Here is a 12,216-nt window from a genome sequence, read left to right on the forward strand (position 1 = left end):
TAAGAACAAGTTTAAACTGGTCTCAGAGACCCCTAGACAAAGATTCCCATCTCTATGCTCTCAATTAATCTTTGTTTACATTGATATGTTTATAATATGTATAAGCTTAGATCATAATTATTTTTGTCTATCTTCCTCATTTAACCAATAGCTTTACAAGTATAAAGATTGTATCATGGTCACTTAAATAATCCCAGGACCTGGAGTATATTAGATACTCAATAATAATGAATGAATGAGCAGATGGATATGAAAAATGAGCACGATTGGTAAATGTCCTTCATTGGGGTGAGGAGGTGATCAAGGAAAAGAGAGCAAAAGATCGTATTTACTAGATAATGGAGAACACTTATTTCCAAGTCCAAAGGCAAAGGCTCAGACTGAATGACTCCCAACTAATTCTCTGAAGCCCAGTGGTTCTGGAGTTATACAAATATCTAAGCCTTCCAAAGCTTCCAAATAATAATAATAATAATTGCAACTTATAAGCATTGCATGTTTCTCATGTATTAAGGTTTTAGATACATTACATTCAATATATCATTTGATGTTTATAACAGTATTTGACATCAGATTTTCTATATTTATCCCTATTTTACAGATGAGGAAACTGAGGCTTGAATAATGGGCCCAGAATGAGGTAGAGCCATGATTTGAACCTAGACAATCTGAAACCAGAGTCACCCTTCCTAAAGAGCCCCTTAGTCCAATAATCTAGCCCAACTCCCTAATTTTATAGAAATTGAAGGACAGAAGCTAAAGAGACTTGCTGAGAAAAAGGAAGAAAAAGAAGTTCTTAACATTAACCTAGATTTAGAAGTTATTTTCAAGTATTTCTTTTCCTTCAAGATGTATTAGGTATATAATTGTTCCAAATACTTAAAGTGGTGTTTATGTTGGTGCCAAGGGGACATTTCATGCACAGATGGGCTTGATAAAGGACAGAAATGGTATGGACTTAACAGAAGCAGAAGATATTAAGAACAGATAGCAAGAATACACAGAAGAACTGTACAAAAAAGATCTTCATGACCAAGATAATCACGATGGTGTGATCACTGATCTAGAGCCGCACATCCTAGAATGTGAAGTCAAGTGGGCCTTAGGAAGCATGACTGAACAAAGCTAGTGGAGGTGATGGAATTTCAGTTGAGCTATTTCAAATCGTGGAAGATGATGCTGGGAAAGTGCTGCAGTCAATATGCCAGCAAATTTGGAAAACTCAGCAGTGGCCACAGGACTGGAAAAGGTCAGTTTTCATTCCAATCCCAAAGAAAGGCAATGCCAAAGAATGCTCAAACTACTGCACAATTGCACTCATCTCACACACTAGTAAAGTAATGCTCAAGATTCTCCAAGCCAGGCTTCAGCAATACGTGAACCATGAACTTCCAGATGTTCAAGCTGGTTTTAGGAAAGGCAGAGGAACCAGAGATCAAATTGCCAACATCTGCTGAATCTTTGAAAAAGCAAGAGAGTTCCAGCAAAACATCTATTTCTGCTTTATTGACTATGCCAAAGCCTTTGACTGTGTGGATCACAATAAACTGTGGAAAATTCTGAAAGAGATGGGAATACCAGACCACCTGACCTGCCTCTTGAGAAATCTGTATGCAGGTCTGGAAGCAACAGTTAGAACTGGACATGGAACAACAGACTGGTTCCAAATAGAAAAAGGAGTACGTCAAGGCTGTATATTGTCACCCTGCTTATTTAACTGCTATCAGAATATATCATGAGAAACGCTGGGCTGGAAGAAGCACAAGCTGGAATCAGGATTGCCAGGAGAAATATCAATAACTTCAGATATGCAGATGACACCACACTTATGGCAGAAAGTGAAGAGGAACTAAAAAGCCTCTTGATGAAAGTGAAAGAGGAGAGTGAAAACGTTGGCTTAAAGCTCAACATTCAGAAAAGTAACATTCATGGCATCTGGTCCCATCACTTCATGGGAAATAGATGGGGAAACAGTGGAAACAGTGTCAGACTTTATTTTTTGGGGCTCCAAAATCACCACAGATGGTGATTGCAGCCATGAAATTAAAAGACGCTTACTCCTTGGAAGGAAAGTTATGACCAACCTAGATAGCATATTCAAAACCAGAGACATTACTTTGCCAACAAAGGTCTGTCTATGGTTTTTCCAGTGGTCATGTATGGATGTGAGAGTTGGACTGTGAAGAAAGCTGAGTGCCGAAGAATTGATGCTTTTGAACTGTGGTGTTGGAGAAAACTCTTGAGAGTCCCTTGGACTGCAAGGAGATCCAACCAGTCCATCCTAAAGGAGATCAGTCCTGGGTGTTCATTGGATGGACTGATGCTGAGGCTGAAACTCCAATACTTTGGCCACCTCATGTGAAGAGTTGACTCATTGGAAAAGACTCTGATTCTGGGAGGGATTGGGGGCAGGAGGAGAAGGGAACGACAGAGGATGAGATGGCTGGATGGCATCACCAACTCGATGCACATGAGTTTGGGTGAACTCTGGGAGTTGGTGATGGACAGGGAGGCCTGTCGTGCTGTGACTCATGGGGTCGCAAAGAATCAGACACGACCGAGCGACTGAACTGAACTGAACTGAACTGATGTTGGTGCCACGTATGTTTTATATGATTGAAAAGGTTATTATACACCAAAAAATACATAAAATTATTTATTGTATATGAAATTACATTGTGTTTAATACACTCATTTCCCTAGACAGCCTTAAACCATTGTGTGTTGAGCTGCCTTGTGTACTTGAACCTGCAACAAAGTCTGGGTCCTTGCTCTAATGAGGTCTAAATTCTTGATAAGTATTGTAACTAACTTGCCTGTAGAAAAGTAAACAGATATATTCACATCTATAAGAAACTCTCATAGTTAAATAAGTGCGAACAGGAACTCCAAGAAGATTTTGCTTCAGTCCTAAATAGTACAAAATGAACAAAGCTTGAATTTGAGAATGGTAGGCTGCAGTCCATGGGGTCACAAAGAGTCGAAGAGTCGGACACGACTGAGCGACTTCACTTTCACTTTTCACTTTCATGCATTGGAGAAGGAAATGGCAACCCACTCCAGTGTTCTTGCCTGGAGAATCCCAGGGATGGTGGAGCTTGGTGGGCTGCTGTCTATGGGGTCGCACAGAGTCGGACACAACTGAAGCGACTTAGCAGCAGCAGAGGTTTATTTCTGTTTCTTGTTGTTTTTTATGAATGAATTTTTTTGGCTCTAAGTCATAGGAGAGTATAATTGCTGGCTATAAAAACTTTGATGTCTTACACTTGAAGAGGTTCCTTCTAAGTGATCGTCTGTTGCTTGTTGGAAGTGCCATGTCTATGGCAGTACACTCAGACAAACAAAAGACACTATCAGAACTAGTGGTTGACTGACTCAAAATTCTTGAGTCCATTACTTTCCTTAAAGACAACCTGATTCTTCTTGGCTTTTCTTCATGCAAAGTAGATCCAGACATCAGTATGTCTGCAAGAGTCAGAGGAGGTTCATATCCTGATTTCTGCCTCTCTCTAAACTTGCCTGTCTGTTTCAATCAACCATACAGGCCAGACTAATGGGAAAAATCACTTGTTGACTAACAGCTCTCATTTGTGTTACATATTTTTTGCATACTTAAGTTACAAACTCCAAAGTGTAATTTTGAATTTTCCTTAAAAGGTGTTGAATGCCATATTCTTATTTTACTTAGAATGACCAAAATATGTCATTTAATAGACTCAATTTATTAGAATAGAAGTAGCACAGAGATGCCATTTATGGAGTAAACGTGGCTTTTTATTCAGGCATTGAAGACAGCAAATGATGTGTGCTGCTGCTGCTGCTAAGTCGCTTCAGTCGTGTCCAACTCTGTGTGACCTCATAGACGGCAGCCCACCAGGCTCCCCCGTCCCTGGGATTTTCCAGGCAAGAGTACTGGAGTGGGGTGCCATTGCCTTCTCCGAAATGATGTGTAAGTGTATGTGTATATACATGTGTGTATATGTATATGTACGTGTATACATATGTTTATATATATACTGAGCTTTGAAATTTTATCTTTTGCATCTTTTATGTATAAAAGTCACGCTGTTAGGATAGGGAGTCAGCATAAGCTATGGGTTTTGCTCAGTTTACAACTGTGAATACTGAGGCCAATTTTTTTGTCAAGCAAGTCTATGGATACTACAGTGAGCAAAGCTTAGATGAGAACTGAAATCCTCCCTACACATTCGCATTTTGTTTCTACTAAGAAATTGGAATATTCTGCTAGCAATTTAAAAACCAAAATATTCCATTTCATCTGAGGAAGTTGTTAATACCAATTGCAAGTTATGAAAGTCATTTTGTTCACTAATTATGAAACAACAAGGATCTCAAGACCTTCATGAAAATAATAAGCATTTCTAGAAAGAAGGAAAAAAAGACAAAGATATGACTAAACAACCACGGGAAGAGAAAAATATCCCAAAAGTTTAAAATAAAGAACTGAAATCTTCAGTTTGAAAAGACTCACTCAGTCTCAAACAATGTTAATGAAAACACTCACAGAATTAGGCATATCCTAGTGGAATTCCAGATTCCAATAAGTCGCTCAGTCGTGTTCAACTCTTTGTGACCCCATGGACTGTAGCCTATCAGGCTCCTCCGTCCATGGGATTTTCCAGGCAAGAGTGCTGGAGTGGATTGCCATTTCCTTCTCCAGGGGACCTTCGCAACCCAGGAATCGAACCCGGGTCTCCCGCATTGCAGGCAGACACTTTACAGTCTGAGCCATCGGGGAAGCAACGAGACTCCAGAGAAATTTTTTTAAGCTACTTGCAAAGTAATGAGAGTCAGACTAGCATGGAACTATTTACCCACAACTCTAGAAGCCAGCAGACAGTGAATGAATATCCACAGACAATTAAGAGAAAAGAGGACAGATCAGGAATCTTATTCCCAGGAAAGATATTAGTTATTCATCAGAGTAAAAGGAAAACATCTTTACCCATGCTGGAATTCAGAGACTTCAAGGTATCTGAAGAAAATAATAGAAGTCTTCTGAACATTGGATAAGAACAGGGATGACAAGGCAGGAGCAGATGGCAAGACTGATGCTGCCATTGAAAAGAGGTGATGTGAGTATAAGGAGAGAATCCTTCAATCAGAGGAGAATTTCTGTTAGAGAAAACTTAGCAATGATCTGCAACTACAAGTTTTCATTTATTTCAACAAAACCCACATATGGGGTGTGCATGCTAAATCACTTCAGTCATGTCTGACTCTTTGTGAGCCTATGGACTGTAGCCTGCCAGGCTTTTCTGTCCATGGGATTCTCCAGCCAAGAATATTGGAGTGGGTTGCCATGTCCTCCTCCAGGGGAACCTTACTGGTCCAGGGATCAAACTCAAGTCTCCTGTGTCTCCTGCACTTTCAGGCGGACTCTTTACCACTAATGCCACCTGGGAAGCCCCATGTAAGGGGCAAGGGTGCACTAAACAGAAAATATAAGAGTGAAAAGAGAACATTGTGAAGTTCCCATGTCACTGCAGGGGGTGGGGGATAAATATGTCAAGCAAGCCTATTGTCATTATTGATTTTATTATGATTTTATCATTTCATTATTAAATTATGATTTATTATTTACAATAATAAATAGATATTCAATTAAGATGCTCTGAATATGACAGTGACTTAGTCAACCAAGAAGTGTAGCAGACCTTTCAAATTACAGAGGGAAGATTTCCTCTGTAGTCTGGAAAAGAAACTTCCTCATTTCAACAAAAATAAAAGAAAATACCACAACCAAGGAAAATCAAAATAAACATAATGTTGAAGGAGTAAAATCAATATAGGGCTTGCTTGGTGGCTCAGCAGTAAAGAATCTGCCTGCAATGCAGGAGACACAGTAGACTCAGGTTTGATCCCTGGGTTGGAATGATCCCCTGGAGAAGGAGATGGTAACCCACTCCAGTATCTTGCCTGGCAAATCCCATGGACCGAGGAGCCTGGCAGGCTACAGTCCATGGGATCGGAGAGAGTTGGACACAACTGAACAACTGAGCACAAACACACTAAATCAACATAGAGTTATTGTACTGAATGAGAAAATGGCGTGAATTCAACTACTGAAAGAAAAATGGACAATTTGGATTTTTTAAATGTAGCACAAACACTGGAAGGAGGAGGCTCAAAGGTTGCCTCAACTCCTCCCCTGAACACTGGGGAGGAGCAGATGCTGGAGACACCAAAGAGATGGTTTTTCTCTCAGATGATGGAGTTGAGGAACCACTGCTTCAATGCCTAGGTGACAAAATCAAGGCTCAAAATGAGCCTGAGGGTTCCCCTTCCAGCTTCCACCCAGAACACACCATGAGACATGCACATTTATTAAACACCACCTGATCTTGCCCATTCACACTTCACTGCTTTCAAAGTGGTCTTTCCAAAACCAGAATTCATCAGATCACCCACATGGTCTCCATTGCCCATAAGTTCTGGAAAGAACATCTTCTAAATGTAGACAGAAGGTCCCACTTTTCCCAAATGCTTCTACAACAAAGAACCTTATTGTTCCAGAATCATTAAAAGAAGATGATTTTGTTAAATTTTACATTGAGATCAATAGAAGACTGAGAATCACCAAGATTTCTTTCCCTCTTAACTCACCAACCAAATAACAAAACTGGTAATTTCTCTTATTTGAGATTCATGTTATTTCTCCACTACTTCAACATGGTACAGAAAGATAGTGGATATTGGAATCAGATGTATTTGAATTCTAATCTTGGTTCTGCCACTAAATACTAGGTAACCAAACACTTAGCCTTTCCTGAGATTCTTCAAACATTATCTAAGAATGCCTACCTCTTCGTGGGATGAGAAAGCCTACCTAGTTGGGAGGATTAAAAATATGCCAAAGGAAGGGAGCTGCAAGAACTTAGTTGACTGCAGTTTTGGTCTTTACTTTGCATTTAGAGTCTTTAAAACAGTAGTTGCTGAATAAATGGATTGTGATGATACTTTGGATATGATGACCTAAATGGGAAGGAAATCCAAAAAAAAAAAAGAGAGAGAGAGAGGATATATGCATACATGTAGCTGATTCATTTTGCTGTGCAGCAGAAACTAACATAACATTGTAAAGCGACTATACTCCAACAAGAATTAACTGCAAGAAAGGCATAGTGATTGCCTTAAATTAGGAGCATAGATGCTCAAGTTCATTTAATAAGGAATGCCTTACCAATGATAAATCCCTGAACCAGCTGAATCAATTATATAAATTAAAGGAGCAAAACACAGCTAGGAAAAAAAATTGTTAAGCAGTTTACTATCTCCATCTAGCCATTCATGCTCCAATTTTGCCACCAAATAGGAAAACAGCTTGTTGTGTGGCATGGTTTTCTGTGTGATGAGAGGGAATGTTGATTTTATTCCATCAAAATTTAAGATATATATCATTCCAGAAGTACAATGTATTAATCAGCTTAGTCTGACAACTGGAAATAATTCCACCTAGGCTGGATCGATCCTTCCACAGTGGTAACACCATTGTTAATTTGAATCTCCTGAGCATAATACCACCACAAGTACCCAGTCGGGTTTGGCGTACTGGGACACTTTCTAACAGTACAAACAACCCCTTCAATGACTTGAACCAAAGTTCTTGGGAGAAAATCCACAATCCTTCATGTGGCACATAAGGTCTGAATAGTCTAGCTTCTGCTTTCCCTTCCAGCCTCATCTTGCACCATCGCCAACTCTTTCCCTCTCTGTCCTCAGGCACATCCATCTTCTTCCTGCTTTCTGACTTACTTCATTCCTTCCTGACACAGGACCTTTGCACTTACTCTTCTCATGATATGAAATGTCCATGATATGAATGTCCCACCATTCTCCCCATTTATTCTTATTTATCCTGCAAATCTCAGCTCAAGGACCACTTAAAAGACTTGAATGAACCCCACCCCCCACCTGCACCTCCATATCCACCCAGTCTACACAAGTTTTTTTTTGTTACATCCCCTGATGGAACTGAGTTCTGTCTGTAATTGTCATTTCATTCACAAAATTATCTGATTTGCCTCTCGCCAGCCTTTCAGTTAGTTTCATGAGAGCAGGGACTAACCTGGTTTTGCTCATCATTACACACACAGAGGCCAGCACAGTACTGCCTACATGGCAAGTTCTTGGTGCTGAATGAATGAACGGCTGAGTGAATGAATGAATGAATATCGATCCCTGTGCTATTCCCTGTTGCTTGTGCAGCTAAAGGATTTCACTGGCTGTAGAAAAGGTATAGTGGTCCCAAACTACCCTTGGGACCTATAAATAATTCCTCATTCCTCTTAAGAGCTTTGGAGCCACCTTGAGCCACCACAAGCTCAAATATTTGATCAATACACTTTTTTTTTTCTTTGAAGATAAAAATAAAGTCTGCTTTTGGTACCACTGCAAAACATTTCTAAATAAAAGTATACCAACCAAAATTCTGCCTGCACTTTTAGTGTTAGTAAAACTTCCCAAAGTAATATAATTTCACTTTGTTTTTTCCCAACCTTGGGAACATGGCCCAGACTTAAAGATAAAAAGAAAATAATTGAAAACATACCCAATAAGAAGTAGAAGAAACACATATTAATTTCATCGTTGGTAGCATTATTTAAAATATTCAAATAGAGTCTGATATACACCATATCAGAGAAAGAATTGAGGACTTCAGAATGGTTTTTTTTTAGTGTCTTCAGAGGCTAAGGACTGTTTTACATTGTCCACTGATCCTTGGCCTTTCACAAGGACCTTGACATTAGTGCTAAAAAATCCCTGTGGCAGCCAGGGCATTTCTGACAAGACCACCCAGATAAGATTAAAATAAAACTCCTTCTTTTCAAAGCCCTTCCATTTTATTTTCTCCCAGCCAAATGCCAGGCCTACTTAATTTTCATTCTGTTGACACAAGTCATTTTGCCTTTCATCTTCCTCTGAGAACAGTAAGCCACTCTTCTATTTTATCCACTAAAAGTTAACTTCAAGCAGGTAATTTAAAATTTTAATGATCTGATGAGACATTTTTCATCTTAAAACAGTGACATAAATGCTGTTAGCCATGGGCTTGGGCTTTTCTGTAATTGTTCTTACTTTCTAAAAAACAAACAAAAACTTTCTATTTGGTGCCTAACTTTTCCACCTTTGATTTTTCTTAATGTTCACTTGAATTATAACTTAATAATGCATATTCAGTAAGTCACTTACCTGCTAGAATTTCAACTTGGATGCAGAAGAGAAAGAAATACCAGAGGTCTGACTTCATGTTTGCCAGAAGCAAATGCAGTTTTCTCCTTCAGTGTTTAAGCCTGACAGTGAATTCACGTCCTTAACTGTTTTCTATTTGCTGGAAAGGAAGTGGGTTTGGTGGGGGTTGATGTCGTGTCACACTTACCATCAAGGCAAGGAGGTGTCTCTGAAGTGATGTCAATGTCAGTGGCATTATTGCTCATGGAGGTTAAGTTTAATTCATGGATTATTATAATTTGTTATATTTATGTATTTGGCTGCACAGGATCTTAGTTGCAGCACATAGGATCTGGTTCCCTGACCAGGGATTGAACCTGGGTACCTCCTATATTAGCAGCATGGCTTCTTAGCCACTGGACTACCAGAGAAGCCCCTTACTCCATGGATTATTGATGATTTGGAAGACAAAGGAAAACTTTGCCCTCATTTCAATTCCAAGAAAACAAATGAAAGAGACAACGGCTGCTATTTTCAGAACCACCCTATTCCCTCTGAATGAATAGTTGTTGGGTATAGCATGACCTAAAATTAACCATATGATAAATAGCATGTATTTTGATGCATTTCTATCTTATGCTATTTGCTCCAGAGATAGAAAACCTTTGAAGTAGGACAAGAAATACATAAAATTACTACAAAACTTCGGGCTTCCTTGGTTGCTCAATGGTAAAGAATCCTCCTGCAATGCAGGAGACATGGGTTCAGTCTCTGGGTCAAGAAGATTCCCTGGAGGAGGGCATGGCAACCCACTCCAGTATTCTTGCCTGGAGAATCCCATGGACAAAGGAGCCTGGTGGGTTACAGTCCACAGGGTCACAAGGAGTCAGACATGACTGAGCAACTAAGCACACATGCATGCACTACAGAACTTTAAATAATGATATCTGAAGGAGCAGCAACACAGAAATCTAAGAAAGAATATTTTTTATGGCATTCATTGTAGATGGTAATTTTCCAAGTGATAGAGTCAGTTTTAATCTAACTTAAACCTTGCCTACTGATGAAAGTGAAAGAGGAGAGTGAAAAAGTTAGCTTAAAGCTCAACATTCCGAAAACTAAGATCATGGCATCTGCTTCCATCACTTCATGGGAAATAGATGGGGAAACAGTGGAAACAGTGTCAGACTTTATTTTGGGGGGCTCCAAAATCACTGCAGATGGTGACTGCAGCCATGAAATTAAAAGACACTTACTCCTTGGAAGGAAAGTTATGACCAACCTAGATAGCATATTCAAAAGCAGAGACATTACTTTGCCAACAAAGGTCCGTCTAGTCAAGGCTATGGTTTTTCCAGTGGTCATGTATGGATGTGAGAGTTGGACTGTGAAGAAAGCTGAGCACCAAAGAACTGATGCTTTTGAACTGTGGTGTTGGAGAAGACTCTTGAGAGTCCCTTGGACAGCAAGGAGATCCAACCAGTCCATCCTAAAGGAGATCAGTCCTGGGTGTTCATTGGATGGACTGATGCTAAAGCTGAAACCTCCAGTACTTTGGCCACCTCATGCAAAGAGTTGACTCATTGGAAAAGACTCTGATGCTGGGAGGGATTGGGGGCAGGAAGAGAAGGGGAGGACAGAGGATGAGATGCCTGGATGGCATCACCGACTCGATGGACGTGAGTTTGGATGAACTCTGGGAGCTGGTGATGGACAGGGAGGCCTGTCGTGCTGTGATTCATGGGGTCGCAAAGAGTCGGACACGACTGAGCGACTGAACTGAACTGAACTGAAACCTTGTTTTGCAGAATATAGCAGAGTCTGTGCTAAGTCGCTTCAGTTGTGTCCGACTCTTTGTGTCCCTATGGACTGTAACCTGTCAGGATCCCCGGTCCATGGGATTCTCCAGGCAAGATTACTGGAGTGGGTTGCCATGCTCTTCTCCAGGGGATCTTCCCAACCCAGGGATCAAACTCACATCTTTTATGTCTCCTGCATTGGCAGGTGGGTTCTTTATCACTAGTTCCACCTGGGAAGCCCCAGCAGAGTCTGTAGAGAAAAGGGATTCTGAATCTATGGCCTCAGATGAAGGCAAGAAAGCTGAAGAGCCTTCCCATAGTGTCTCTCTGTGCAAGGAGATAGAGTAGACAACAGTAATAATAATATAAAGAGTTATGTTTATATGTATATAAATGTTTATATGAAATGTGACATGTGCTCTGTCATGTTCAGCTCTTTGTGACCCAAGGACTATAGCCTGCCAGGCTCCTCTGTCCATGGGATTTTCCAGGCAAGAATTCTGTAACGGATTGCCTTTACCTCCTCCAGAGGCCTCTCCGACCCACGGATCAAACCTGCATCTCTCTAGTCTCCTGCATTGTAGGTAGACTCTTTACCTGCTGAGTCATCCAGGAAGCCCCTTTGTATGAAACAATGCATGTTAATGCAAAACATATAAAATTAAATGTAAAATATGTATTTAATATGTATAAAATATGTAAATACAGCTAATATTATGTTTTTTCACATTGATTTATGTGGATTATTTGCTATATATTTATATAATGTTTTACACATGTATTAATTCATTTAATCCTCTTAACCATCCGATTAGATGGGGACTACTATTTGGAGAAGGAAATGTCAATCCACTCCAGTACTATTGCCTGGAAAATCCCATGGACAGAGGACCCTGGTAGGCTACAGTCCATGGGGTCACAAACAGTCGGACACGACTGAGCGACTTCACATTCACATTCACATTCACACTAATCCTCCCATTGTACAGATGAAGAAAACTGAGGCACAGAGTGGTAAAATATGTGGCCCAAGTCATTTAGTTAGTAAGTGGCAGTGCTAGGATTTGGAGCTTGTGGCTTCAGAATTCTCACTCTTAACCAAGCAGGTGAACCCAGTCATGCCAAGGCCTGCCAAGCTTAACACTCAGAGGTCTGAACCAGCTTCCAGAATGCTGGATTCAGGCTGGGTTTCTAGGGAGTAACAGGGCAGGATCAACCCTCAGTC

The 12,216-nt window shown here is 40.3% G+C and overlaps 1 protein-coding gene across 3 annotated transcripts in view; it reads right to left on the bottom strand.

Annotated features, from left to right (window-relative positions):
• The window catches only part of ICOS (inducible T cell costimulator), a 42,240-nt gene that overhangs the window by 16,057 nt on the left and 13,967 nt on the right, over positions 1-12,216 (bottom strand). The window contains exon 3 of one of the 3 annotated variants that reach the window (XM_086344569.1): positions 9,214-9,352. The exons of the other annotated variants lie outside the window; for them this stretch is intronic. Within the exon in view, the coding sequence (XP_086200695.1) occupies positions 9,214-9,271 (58 nt within the window). The 5' untranslated portion in view covers positions 9,272-9,352. The remainder of the gene's footprint in view (positions 1-9,213; positions 9,353-12,216) is intronic. 3 annotated transcript variants of the gene reach the window in all.

Source organism: Bos grunniens, chromosome 2 (genome assembly GCF_055505025.1).
Source record: "Bos grunniens cultivar Pamir isolate PY7600 chromosome 2, Bosgru_T2T1.0, whole genome shotgun sequence".
Classification (NCBI taxonomy): Eukaryota; Metazoa; Chordata; class Mammalia; order Artiodactyla; family Bovidae; genus Bos; species Bos grunniens.